The sequence below is a fragment of the Malus domestica genome, chromosome 03 (assembly GCF_042453785.1).
Source record: "Malus domestica chromosome 03, GDT2T_hap1".
Lineage (NCBI taxonomy): Eukaryota > Viridiplantae > Streptophyta > Magnoliopsida > Rosales > Rosaceae > Malus > Malus domestica.
This window is the reverse complement of record NC_091663.1, coordinates 35,122,215-35,136,147: the sequence shown is the minus strand read 5'-3', so window position 1 is coordinate 35,136,147 and position 13,933 is coordinate 35,122,215. Positions and strand designations below refer to the sequence as shown.

The 13,933-nt window shown below is 37.7% G+C and overlaps 1 protein-coding gene across 1 annotated transcript; it reads left to right on the top strand.

Moving 5' to 3' along the window:
- Positions 1–3,616: 3,616 nt before the first annotated feature.
- On the top strand, positions 3,617–5,016 carry LOC139194573 (uncharacterized). The gene is made up of 2 exons (XM_070819413.1): positions 3,617–3,843; positions 4,441–5,016. The coding sequence occupies exons 1-2, from the start codon at positions 3,678–3,680 to the stop codon at positions 4,875–4,877; spliced, it is 603 nt and encodes a 200-aa protein (XP_070675514.1). The 5' UTR covers positions 3,617–3,677; the 3' UTR covers positions 4,878–5,016.
- Positions 5,017–13,933: the final 8,917 nt, after the last annotated feature.

Below are 13,933 nucleotides of genomic sequence, written 5' to 3'. Positions count from 1 at the left end.
AGAGAGAGAGAGGGTTTTTATTAATCTCCGTGTAATGGCCAAGAAAGATCCAATTGGCAATTAAAATGTTCCACCAGAGAGTTTTTTTTTTTTTTTTTGGAAACTCAGAGTGTATCTTAACTACTCAAATATCCTGATAAAAATAAAATGGCTCAAATTAGTACTGTAGTGAGCTTTGTATTTCAAAAGTCTAAGCAGTGCTCTAGTTTTTCCTTCTTAAAGTACTTACGTAGTCTTTCATGTGTCTTGTATTCTGTAAGATTTGATCAGCTACAGTTTGTAATCTATCAGTTTCCTATTTTTAATGACGTCGCTTGATATGTTTTGGTGCACCATAATTCGAGTAGAGCAATTTAAAATATATATACTCGTGTTAGAAAAAGAAATAAAAATTTGGTCTAAAGTAACTGTTAAACTATAGTTAGTCTATTCCTTTGTTCTCCAAGCAGGCATACTCGCCTTGCAAGTAATACAAGACAATCACCTGTACAATAATTAATAGGTAATGCTAATTAGACTAAATTTGTGTGTCACCAATAAAAATGAGCATGTTTATTAACACTTAAGTAATAAACCAATCATCAACTTTTATGTCCTTTAGTTTTCAAAATTTTGTCTACAAATTTAGTCTTCGTATCATTATCCATAATTAATATCACAAACGCAATGAAGGTTGTTACCATTCATAAACATGAAAGAGCTACATGTTTTCAATAGATACCGTTATGGTTAGGAAAGGGTAACATTATATGTCGATTGTAAACAAAAAAGGATTTGGGGGTCTTTTCTTGTTGCTATATACAAGAATACTCTTGGTTGCACAACAAGTATGAAGAACCAGTGGGTATGAAACAAAAATACGCAGACGAGGTATCACAAATTAATATGTTCCTCTTTACAAAAAAGTTTAGTAAAAGTTATGGAAGTGAGTACTAACTAAATGATTGTCGAAAACGTTAAGGAAACTGACTCGTATCTTTAACGAAACAACATTGTGCCACAAAAATAGTTCAAGAGAAAAGCACAAGCAAAACCCCCGAATCTCAATTTCCACTAAAACAGGTTCCATTTGCCAAATTTCGCAACACATACCGCACATATAATGTCCTTACACGCGCAAAGTAGAACAACACTTGATAAAAGCATAATACCGAAATATATACTATACTAGGGATGACAATATACTCAGAAGACGAAACATTTGTCTGACCAAGTGCGAGGAAAACAACCATGAAAGAAGCACACAGAGGTAGCTCCAAGAAGAGACTTCCTACCAGAACACACAGCCTGAATTCCAGGGGATTGATCAGTCGTTGTTTTATAACAAGATATCGGGGCGTCCTCCGGCCACGTGTCCAACTGTTGCATTTCGGCTAGGGACATGTTGGCCAACATCTCTGGCGTGATCTCCCCAAGAAGAACTTGTCTGCGCAAATCTTTGTTCCAAGCGTTGTTAATAAGAGTTATTAGAAGCGAATACTTATAAGCCACTGGTTCCAACGTTTCATCGGGACCCCAGTGTTTAAACAGCGCAGCCTCCACTTGGAGTAGCAACTTTAGAAGGGTCAGATGCATTGACAGAATCCATATATCTTTCATCAACTTCATCAGACACCTTGGACAAACCACCGGCAATAAAAAGCCTTATAACATGCCGCTCTGTTGTGACAGTTTCAGAAAACAAAGCTAACGTTAAATTCAAAATTAAAAAGAAAAAAAAGGGAGAGAGATTGGGGCGGAATCAATCACCTCGGGAGCGAGGCACCAAGATTGTCTCTGAGTTTGCTGGGTACTTCTGCCGCAGTTCGGCTATGGGCATGTTGAGCAACATCTCTGGCGTGATCTCTCCAAAAAGAACTTGTCTGCGCAAATCTTTTTTGCCCCAAAGAGTATCCAACAGAACTGGACGCTGTACTTCCAATGGTTTGTCATCATCGGGACGCGAGTGTTCAAATTGAAACAGCGCAGCCTCCACTTGAGCAGCAACTTTAGAAGGGTCAGATGCCTTGAAACTTGAAAGGAACCGTATATCTTTCATAATCTTCCACAGACAACTTGGACAAAGATCACACAATGCAGTCCCTTATACGATCCCGTCCTTCTGTCGTGACAGTTTCTGAAAAACAAAGCTAACATTATAATCAAAGTAAATAATTACAAAAAGAAAAAGAGAGGGGGAGAGAGAGATTGGGAGCGAATCAATCACCTTGGGAGCAGTGGTACAAAAACATACTTGGGCGACCAAGCAAATTGCGTCACGCAAAGTGTGTTTGCGCAACGGTGACAACAAAAGGTCACGCAAAGACATTTTGTGCAACGGAACTTTGCGCAACGAAGACTGTCGTCGCGCAAAACATCTTTGCGCGATGTAGGTGCACCTCCGTCGTTCAAAGATGTTTTGCGCAACAAATGTACACCTTCGTTGCGCAAAGCTGTTTTGCGCGACAATAGTCTTCGTCGCACAAAGTCACCTTCTGTAGACCTTAATGAATGGTTCCAAAACTAAATTATTTCTTCCATAAAATTTTTGTGGTATCCACTATTGTAAATATTTTCAATTTTCGAATTTGTTCATTGTATTTGTAACATCCCACATCGACCAACGAAGAGGGGGTGATGTGCCTTATATGTACATACCCACCTTCATATAGCATGATACCTTTTGAGAGCTCATTGGCTTCGGTTTCGTCATAAATGAAGAAGGGGAAGAAGGTACACTTGGAGGGCCCATGATATCATTGGCTAGGCATATGTGGGTCTCGTTGTCTGGTCCATGTTACAATGTCACTTGTATGTATAATAATGTTTGATTGGTTGTAAGAGCAAGTACACAAGGGCTTTGACAAGGACTCGAAACATGGCTTAAACTAAGAACAATGATAAAAAAAAATAAAAATAAAAAACCCACCAATGGGATAAATGGAAGAGGGCAAGTGGTGGGCCATGCAATGTTCGCCCAAAAGTATAAGAATGGTCTTGCGTCAGCGGGTAAGGCGGACGTCAGCCACGTTATTTAATTTGGTAATGTTGACAAACGCTTCAAGGGGGAGAGTGAGCGGACGTAGAGTGTAGTGGTAGGCCCCGTTGCGACATAAGAGTTCAATGGCTCTATGACGCTGCAATGTCACCAACATCGCAAAAAATAAATAAAATGTGTGAGAAGGCAATTTTGTCGATCTTTTGCTTGTAGGCTACTAAGGATAATATTGTTTAAGTATCGTAGTTGGTTATTGTAGTATGTAAATTAGTTGACACGCTATAGGGTAAGCATGGTTAATTCTCTGAGATAATAATAACTAAATATAAACATAAAATCATATTGCTAATTCATTTGATTGACGAAAAAAAAAAGGGAATTTTAACGAAAAACTCTCTGTACTGTTCACTTTAACGAAAAATCACATTTTTACACTAAAAAGTCAATCATGGTACTATTCAATTTACTTTTTATTTTATCCTTATCATTAAAACTCAAAGTTTTCAAGCCATTTTATTAGTTTTCCTACAAAAAAAAAAAAAAAAAGCTGAGCCCATTTGAGAGGAAAAAGGGAAAGAAGAAAGGGCCAAGCCCAATTTTATATTTATAAGGGAACCCGGAACCCCCACCTACCAGTCAAAATCTTTAAACCCTAAAAGTCCCGATCGAGTTCTGCATTCTCAGAGAAAGAGAGAGAGCAATGGCGTCAGGGTCAGGTTCAAGGCCAATTTCAGGCGGGCCACCTTTACCAGCGCCTCTGTCGGACGGTGATGGTAAGAGGGAAACGCTGCCGGAGACGCCTTGGTATGATCTCCCTATACAAAATGTAGCTTCTGGTGGATTTACGCCACCGTTTGTCCCTGAAGGTGATTAATTCGGCCCCAATCTCTCTCTCTATTTTTTTTTTCCTCTTTTTCTTATATATATGTGTGTAGTGCCACTACAAGTTTCTACATCTCCATCCATAGCATTAATAATAAAAAGTAGTATTTTGATTTTAAAAATATCAAGTTAACAGCGAAACTATCTGAAATTTAAACAATACTATTTTCCTTTTTCATGCTAGCTTAATTGTTCATAATTTAGATGCTAATTTTACCAAAGATATACCTTTTTATTCATCACTAGCAGTAAATTTGATGCCAATTTTGCAGTTGAATATGTTATGGTATTGTTCTTTTAAGTCAATTTTCTACTGTGAATCCTTGGTCACACTAGTGACCTAAGACAAAGACAACGAGACTCGTATTTTAAAACTTGTAGTAGTCAGTAACACATAAGAAGCTGAAAATAGCAAGGGAGTACTAGAGCTTTTGATTTGGTATCTCAAAGTTAATGTGCAACTTTTATCTCAGTTTTGAATCCTTCTTAATAGAAAATCATTGTGTAATAAAGAAAGAAAAAAAAAACATCAAGATTCGAAGAATTTTGGCTAATACTAGGTTCTGAAACTGTCACAATAGATGAAGCCTCCGAACGGACTACTGTACGGGAGGTCATTTTGGACGCTTTGTCCAAGGCATCTGAGGAAGCCGGTGCAGGATTTGTGGATTCTGTCAATGCAGCTGACCCTACTAGAATTGCTACTGAAGTGGAGGCTGTGCTGTTTGAGCAATGGGGTCTCAATGATCTGTCAAACCATCCAGTGTGTGAAAAGTATGCAGCTTTATTAAGTACGCTGCATGACACTGATATCAAAGTTTTGCGTAAACAAGTTCTTCTTGGAGATATCACGCCACAGATGTTGGCCAACATGTCTGTAGATGAACTGTATCAGAGTTACCCCAAGCCTACGTTTTCATACGACTTTTGTGCCTCGTATGTTAACTACATTGCAAAAGATGAAGAATTCGTACAGAGGAAGAGGAAGAGGAAGATGATACAGAGGAAGAATTCGTAATTTAGCTTGAAGATAATTAGTACTTGTCCTGGCGGACTGCACTTAGGTTACTTATGCTCTGGTTATGTATAATCACATTTAATCTCATCACTTGCACTTTATCTTATCTAGTACTCTTAATTAGTTTGGTTTTTATTTATTCGTATTTCTCTATATCAATTTCATTTCCATACTGCGCACATGGTTACGTCACTCTCACGTGACAGCCAGCATGCCTCGATCTAGGTCAGGGTGTGTCACGGGCTTAGTCCAAAAGTCCAAGTTTCATGTAAAAGTGGGCCGGCCATAGAAAAGAAAGTCAGTAAGTGGATCGGTATGTATATTAGCATGGTCCAATTGGTCTAACACGACGTACAAAGAGCCCACCCTCTTTCGTCGACTGTCGAGCAAGTCTATTCCATTTTGCGCTCTAAAATTTTAATAAACTTGAATTCCTTTTTACTGGGAAATTAGAATCTTCTACAGTCTTTTTATATCATTTAGATTAAATATTTGTGCTTTTTTAAAATTTGATTAAAGTGCTTTGACCAAAAACCACCTCAAGGTAAATTACATGTCATTATTATATTTTTTTTAATTTAAAATAATTTTTGAATTTGTCTTTTTATCTGCATGATGCACTTTTCCTTATTTAGTGGAGATATTAGTAATTAAACTATATTTTCTCTTCTTCCAAATATGGTTTTTCGATCACAATTTTTTTTTGTTATGCAAACATTTAATATTATTTCTTTTTTCAAATGGATTTTTTTTTTCAAATAGTTGGTGATCAATATAAAAGCTCTGTGTAATTTTTGCAATTTTTTTTGGTGAAATTTTTTTCTTTTTGCTGTTTTTTTATGTCTAGTTGTTGATGAATTATTGTTAGGTACAATACATTACGTATATATTATATGCGGGTACGTTTGAATTTACAAAAATCATTAATTGATACGTTTATTTGCAATTTTGGTACGTTTGATTTGATACTTATTGTTAATATTGGTACGTTTGATTTGATACTTATTGTTAATATGGGTGGGAGAAATAATATAGGGGAGGATAACTTTCAACCTGTTCGTGAGTACCTTCGCCACTATTTTGTATAGAACAATACACAAACTGATAGGGCGTAGTTGTTTCATCATCGTAGCATCCTTGACTTTGGGGGATTAACGTGACATGTGTATAGTTAATTTTCTTTAGAATATTCCCCGAGAGAAGCATGGCACGAATACCATTACATACATCAGCACCAACCACCTCCCAATGTTTTTGATAAAACCCTGGAGACATACCACCAGGGCCAGACGCTTTCGTGGGATGCATTTGAAATACTGCACATTTAATCTCCTCATCCGTGAAAAGTTTTCCAAGAGTGATATTCATCTCCTCCGTTACCGAAGGAGTGATGTGACATAAAATCTCATCAAAATTCTCCACCCCATTGGAAGTAAATAACTTGGAGAAATATAACACCACAACCTCTTCCATGCCACTTCGGTCTTCACACCAAACCCCACTGTCATCTATTAGACCATACAAACAATTTCGCTTTTGCCTCTTATTTGCTTTCTGATGAAAAAATTTGGTGTTGCGATCACCAAGTTTAACGCAATTATCCTTCGATCTTTGCCTCCAAAATTGCTCCTCTTGTTCAAGCAATCTGTTTAACCTACCAATAAGCTCATTCTTTTGCTCAATGGATTTCTCAGTAAATGGTTGCCCCAATAAACTTGTGAGCTTGTCCTCAACTTCCCTAATCTCTCTCGGTCGCGACCTGGCATTGTTATGAGCCTAGTTATTTAACTTCATCCTTGTCATTTTAATTTTCTCGGTAACTTGATACATTGGTGAGCCATCCACAACATGTTCCTGCCCTTTCCGCACCACCTCAAAACACCCCTCCTGCATATTCCAAAATTCATCCTATCGAAACTACTTTTTACCTCGAAATGGATTGCGTCCCGACCAATAGGGGTGGGTTCAAAAAACCAAAAATCGAAAAAAACAGAAAACCGAACCGAACCGAACAAAAAAACCGAACCGAATTGAAAAAATCGAACCGAACCGAATTCTTTTGGTTCGGTTCGGTTTTAGTGATCTAGAAACCGAACCAAACCGAACCGAACTGAATTAATTAAATTAATTTTTTTATTTAATTATTTGTTTTGGGTATTATTTTCTAAACCCAATTTGTAAGTTAAAATGTGCTAAACCCAATATGTTGCCAAACTTTAAGCTCAAAATATTAAAAAAGGCCTATAAAAACTCTAAACCCTAACCTATTATTTCTCCCCCATATAAGGTTCCAGAACCAAACCTTCTCCTGAAGTACCTACATCCATCTCCATAGCACTGTCTACTTCTGCCCCAGCTTTCTTTTCCAAATCTACTCTCATATAACATGTAACAGAATCCATAAACATTTATTTCGGGTAGATTACTTGCGTAATTTGTAATGGAAAAGAATCCAACACACACTAAATAAATCCACCCACGCATTACTTTTATTATTCAAGTTGTCAACATGCAGTTACAAGCAAACAGCCCTGATCTTTGAACAACATCATACAATTTAACTTTTCTAAGTCATTTGTACGATTTTTGTGTTGTGAGGTTGTTAGTTTGGACTTTGGAAGACTTGATTGATGATTTTAGTTCAACTTTAAATGTTTATTTTCATTGTCTTTGATTCTAGTTAGAATGCTTATGTTATGATTGTGTTGGAGATGTTAAAATTTAAAATTTCAATGTTTTTCATTTTTTGAAAAAAAAAAAAAAAACCGAACCCGAACCGGAAAAAACCGAACCGAAAAAAACCGAAAAAAAAATGAACCGAACTGAACTGAAACGAAATTTTGGTTTGGTTTCGGTTTTGGCAAAAAACCGAACCGATTTGAACCGAACCCACCCCTACCGACCAATTTAACATAACTGGTACATGATCGAACGTACACTTATTCAAATGCTACACTGCAAACTGAGGAAACATATATATCCATTCCTGATCACCCAAAGCTCGATCCAACCTCACCTTGATTCCACCTCCTTTCGTCGTGAATCACGTATATTTATTCCCAAAGAAGCCCAGATCTATGAACCGACAATGCTCCACAGCAGTACAAAAGCCCTCCATTTATCTATCTTGCCGAATATTACCCCATTCCTGCTTGTTGGCTTGAAGGATTTCGTTGAAGTCACATATGCATAACCAAGGTTTGGACTCATTGTCACAAAGAGACTCTAACAACGGCCATGACTTATACCTATCACTCATAGCTGGAAAGCCATAAAAAGCAATAAAAGGCCAAGAAAACGTATTCCCCGGAGCACCCACATCAAAATGGACATGGTTATGTGAATTAGACCTTAAACATAAATTTATTTCCTCGTTCCATAAAACACACAAACCACTGAAGGTACCTCTACTATCAACTATAAAAATACGATCAAAATTTAACTTTAAACGTAAAAGTTCCATGTAACGAGCATTACTTTTTGTCTCGCACAAGAACACTACAGTGGGATCTTGACTAGAGATTAGGCGTTGAAGCACATGAACTGTCCGAAGGTTCCCAAGCCCCCGGCAGTTCTAACTTAACCAACTCATTGCTGGCAGCATGGTTGAACTCTATCAACCTCCGCTGATGAACTGAATAACTCCGAGTTAGCCAACAACTTCATTCGACCACCAGGCCGTGCCACAAGGTCCTCATCTTCTTGCACAAGTCGTTTCCCGAGTTCAGGTAATGACGCACCACCATTATCCCTTGCATTGGACTGGGTGCTGCTCGAAGAGCTGCCACCAAAATGTTTCAATCTTCTTTGTTTCTTCCTCCTAGCCCTTTGATGATGCTCAATAATTGGCATGAGGTTGAAAGGATCGGAGCCTAACTCAGACAGCTCACGAACTGATAAACCTGGACCAAGGCCAAGCTGCACAAAGTTTATGTTTTGCCGCACCGTATATACTTGCTGTCCAAGACAACCTCTTCGCCACCTCGGGGCCCAATAGAAGCCACCTCACTCCCACTCAATGCATTGATTATCACCACAGTTAATAAGGATGATTGAATAGGGAGATTCTCCCCAGTAATAGCGCTGGCGGGGCATTCAAATCAAAACCAATTTCAGGCGGCAGGAGGGCACCTTTACCTGCGCCTCTGTCGGACGGTGATGGTAAGAGGGAAACGCTGCTGGAGACGCCTTGGTATGATCTCCCTATATATACAAAATGTAGCTTCTGGTGGATTTACGCCACTGTTTGTCCCTGAAGGTGATTAATTCGGCCCCAACTCTCTCTCTCTTTTTTTTTCTTTTTTTTTTTCTCTTTTTCTTATATATATGTGTGTAGTACCACTACAAGTTTCTACATCTCCATCCATAGCATTAATAATAAAAAGTAGTATTTTGATTTTAAAAATATCAAGTTAACAGCGAAACTATCTGAAATTTAAACAATACTATTTTCCTTTTTCATGCTAGCTTAATTGTTCATAATTTAGATGCTAATTTAGAGTTTTGATTTAGGAGATTCGACCAGGATCACACTCAATTCCTATTGAACGGCAAAATCATGTTGGTGATTGTGAAAAAGGGATTGTTTCCGAAAAGCAAAGTAATGGATTAACTTATAAGATATGTTGGCTGATAATAGCTTACTGTTTTTAAATTATACATTACATTTCCTATTGAATCTTTTGATAACCTATCTAATCTTTCTTTTCCCAGAGAGATTTTCATCATGTGTTGTAGCAACAAAAGACTACGCAGTTGCATCGTGAAGTCAAAGCTCACTCCTTCTATTAAATGTACCCCATTGTTCAGATCCTTGGCACCAGGAATTCCCAGCCCAAAATTTTCTGAAAGTGTAAGTGTCTCAGAAGTTCAACTCTATTAAACAATAAGCTTTTAGTTTAATGATTGCCACCTGCTTTTGGCAGGTGAAAGAAGAGGGTGTTTTGGTGTGTGGGGGGGGGGGGGGGGGGGGTTGGGGTGGGTGTTGCTAATGGGGGCAGAGAATTTTGGCAGGTGAAAGAAGAGGGTGTTTTGGTGTGTTGGGGGGGTGTTGCTAATGGAGGCAGATTCTCTGCCCTCCCACTTCCCGTGCCCTCCTGTTTTGTATGGTCACGGTTAAGCCACGTCAACATTTTATATATATTTTTTATAGAGAATAAGACAAAAATGAATAGTAATATAAAATGTTGACGTGGCTTAACGGTGACCACACAAACAGGAGGACACGGGAAATGGGAGGGCAGAGAATCAACCTCCGTTGCTAATATATATTTCTATAAACATCATCATGCTTTTCCATCATATGCACATTGTGCAGCAGCAGCGCAGTAGGGAAGGTTGTTATAGATCCAGTAGGCCAACTTTGAACATTTTCCTATTTTGTATTATTATTAGCTAGCTGATATTCAGATAGTATATCGTGCCCTCCAATGGATCCAATGGAGAAAATTTGATGTCATCTTCAACTTTCTTCATCCAGGCCATTACTCTTGACTACGCAAAAATGACTTTAAGCTTATTCAGTAAGTCATTAATTATTCAGTTCAATTAACATTTGTTTTTACCCTGCTTTAATTTCGCATGAGGGTTATTGTTTTTGCATTCGTCACTTATTTAGCATAATTCATTTTAGTATTTAATTCATGGGGATTAAGGCCAAATATTTACTAACTAATACAAAAACATTGTTTGGTTACAATTCAGGAAAACGACCCAAGTTCAAAACCCCTCTCCTCCAATTGCATAACACAAGTTCCTCTTTCTTACAAACAATGAAGAATTGATTGTTATGTATGAACCAACCCTTTCTTTTTAATACAAACGATGTTGGGTAAGGGTAATCAAATTTGGGAATATAAAAAGTAAAAATGATTGCTTCTTTTTTCAAGCCTGTGTTGAATAAAAACAAATAGGGTTATAATTAGGATATCTTCTCTTACCACTTACATATACTTTGCCACATTGATATTTTTGTAATCTATTATCTAATTGTAAAAAATTTACTTATGTTGTATTTGTTTTATAGAGAGAATAAAGTTGCATAATTTTTCATACAGTTTTCCATCCTGCAGCAACGCGCGCGGGTACAATTTCTAGTATTTGCTATATCAAAAGAAAGTCAAATTACTACAGATTTGAAACATGGAAAGTCAGAGCACAAAATATGATGCAAAACTACAAGATTTTCGAGTGAGATGAATCGAGTTGTATGACATCCAATGTCAAGGGGGTGAAAGCGTCCCCATATCGTTTTTGGTAACTTCATCAGAGAATCAGCTATTTTATAATTATGTTTTTCTTGTCACGTAATTTACAGTAAAATTTGAGTCTTCTATTATACTGAAGCTTATATATGAAAGAAGTTGAAGTTCCACTATAAACTAATTGGCTATATGGAGAGTAGTCAAACTTACTTATGAGCTCATGCAAGGTTCATCCTCTCATCAATGTGCGATTCATCTCACCACACCCTCTCACATATGACGAATTTTCAAGCTAAACAAGTGGACAACACAACTGACGTGACGTGGAGGATGTATGACATTGAGTTTCACATATGGGACAAACTGCTAATTTGATATCATGAAAGAAGTTGAGATTCTACCATAAAACTAATTAACAATATATGAAGTAGCCAAACTTACTTATAAGCTTATGTAAAGTCCCATTTTTTATCAATGTGAGATTCTCAACATGTTAAAAATTTGTGAAATAATATGCACTTGTACAATTACATGTCTATCATTATCTAGTGACACCTGAAAATCTTTCGTTGCACTAGGCTAATTGCAACTTGCAGAAGGGGTTAGCATGGTGATGAAAGTACAAAATAAATTTTGTGAATTAATGTAATTTTCTATGGTACATACTTATACTACCTAAAAAGAATAAAAAAAGAAAAGAAAAAGCATTGAGCCACGTAATTTGGATTCTTCAACTTGTTTGGTACACACGAAACAAAACATGAAACAAAATAAGGTTAAACAGTGAGTTAAAACATTCTTCCACCAAAAAAAAAAAAACAGTGAGTTAAAACAAAAGGGATTTTTAATTAGTTGTGGTGGTCCAAATGGCCAGAGATCACCCTTAAATATGACTCACTTCCCAAACTTGTCGGCCTCAGGTTGTTTCTGAAACACAACTTATAAGTAAAGCATCACGTACTGGGAGCCACCCAAATTAGCCAATTTCAAGGGAGTAGGATTCTCTCCCTTCTTTTTTTTCCTCTCATTTCCTTCGCTCATATTTGAACAGTCATGGTTATGCCACATCAATATCTTATATTAATTTTTTATAACAAAAGAAAGACAAAATAAGAGAATGTGAGAGGAGGGGCTGGAAGGGAATGAAAAGAGGAGGGGAGAGATATGAGAGTTATGAAAATATTCTGTTTCATTGAATTAATGAGGCTTTACAACTGTGTATATATATATATCTGCTAATCATAATTAGCACCTAATCAAGTATAACTAATTACACTAAGATAACTATTAGTTACACTAAGCATAACAGAAACTGTTATGATGTCCTGGAATATGTGTCAATACACCCCCTCAAGCAGACAGGAGGTAATCCGAGGGAAAGCTTGGACTGCAAAGCACTGAACCGAGCTTTAGAAAGAGCCTTTGTATGAATATCGGCAATTTGATGTTGAGTAGGCACATACTTGACATGAAGAAGATGGGATAGGACCAACTCCCGAATATAGTGATAATCTATTTCAACATGTTTGGTGCGAGCATGAAAAACTGGATTCGATGAGAGAGAGATGGCAGAAACATTGTCACACCATACAACAGGAACTTTGGATAAAGGAAAACCAATGTCTCTGAAAATCTTACAAATCCATGTAATTTCTGCTGCAGTATGTGCTAGAGAACGATATTCAGCTTCTGTGGAAGAGCGAGCAACTGTGCTTTGCTTCTTTGCACTCCAACTGATAAGATTGCTGCCCAAATACACACAGTAGCCACTGGTTGAACGCCGGTCATAAACACAGCCAGCCCAGTCAGCATCAGAGAAAGCAGTGAGATGTAGAGCACTCTTTCGAAACCATAATCCTTGAGTCACAGAACCCTTAAGAAATATGAGGATCCTTTTGACAGCTTGATAATGCAGATCTCGTGGACAATGAAGGAATTGGCAGACTTGATTAACTGCAAATGATAAGTCGGGCCGTGTCCAGGTCAAATACTGAAGAGCACCAACAATAGACCTGTATTCATGAGGATCAGATAAAGGGGAGCCAACATGATCTAATTTCTGACTGCCAAGTGGTGTTGAGCACGGTTTGCAGCCTTCCATCTTTGCTTTGAGTAATAAATCAAGCGCATATTTCCCTTGAGAAAGAAAAATACCCTCTGAAGATCTGTGGACTTCCAGGCCTAAGAAGTAATGAAGAGGACCTAAGTCCTTAACTGGAAACAGTGCACCAAGTTGAGTGATAATATCCTTGCAGACTGAAGGATTGGGACCCGTGACCAATATATCATCCACATAAACCAAAATTATCACCAAGGCAGGAGAGAATGTAACAAAGAGGGAACAATCAGATTGTGAGTTAGAGAAGCCAAGGGATAACAGTGCATGAAACAGTTTGTCATACCAAGCTCTAGGAGCTTGCTTAAGCCCATAGAGTGATTTGTTTAACTTGCAAACATACGTAGACTTAGAAGAGTCAATAAAGCCTGGAGGTTGCTGCATGAATACTTCTTCTTTGAGGGAACCATGAAGAAAAGCATTGCTAATGTCCAGTTGATTCAAGAACCAGTCAAACTGAACAGCCAGTGTGAGCAAGATCCGAATGGTCACTGGCTTTGCAACAGGGCTAAATGTTTCTGTAAAATCCACACCTTCTTGTTGATGGAAGCCTTTGGCCACTAATCGAGCCTTGTATCTGTCCACAGAGCCATCAGGATTCCTCTTTATTCTAAAAACCCATTTACAACCAATTAAATTCTGATGGGGAGAAGAGGGAACAAGAGTCCATGTACCAGTAGATTGGAGAGCTTGAAATTCCTCTAACATAGCTTGTTTCCAAGGAGCATGCTTAGAGG

Excerpts from the sequence above, each read along its gene's own strand:
- LOC139194573 (XM_070819413.1), top strand. The coding sequence starts at position 3,678 with ATGGCGTCAGGGTCAGGTTCAAGGCCAATTTCAGGCGGGCCACCTTTA. Across the intron at positions 3,844-4,440 it reads GCCACCGTTTGTCCCTGAAG|ATGAAGCCTCCGAACGGACT; the intron begins GTGATTAATTCG and ends CTGTCACAATAG.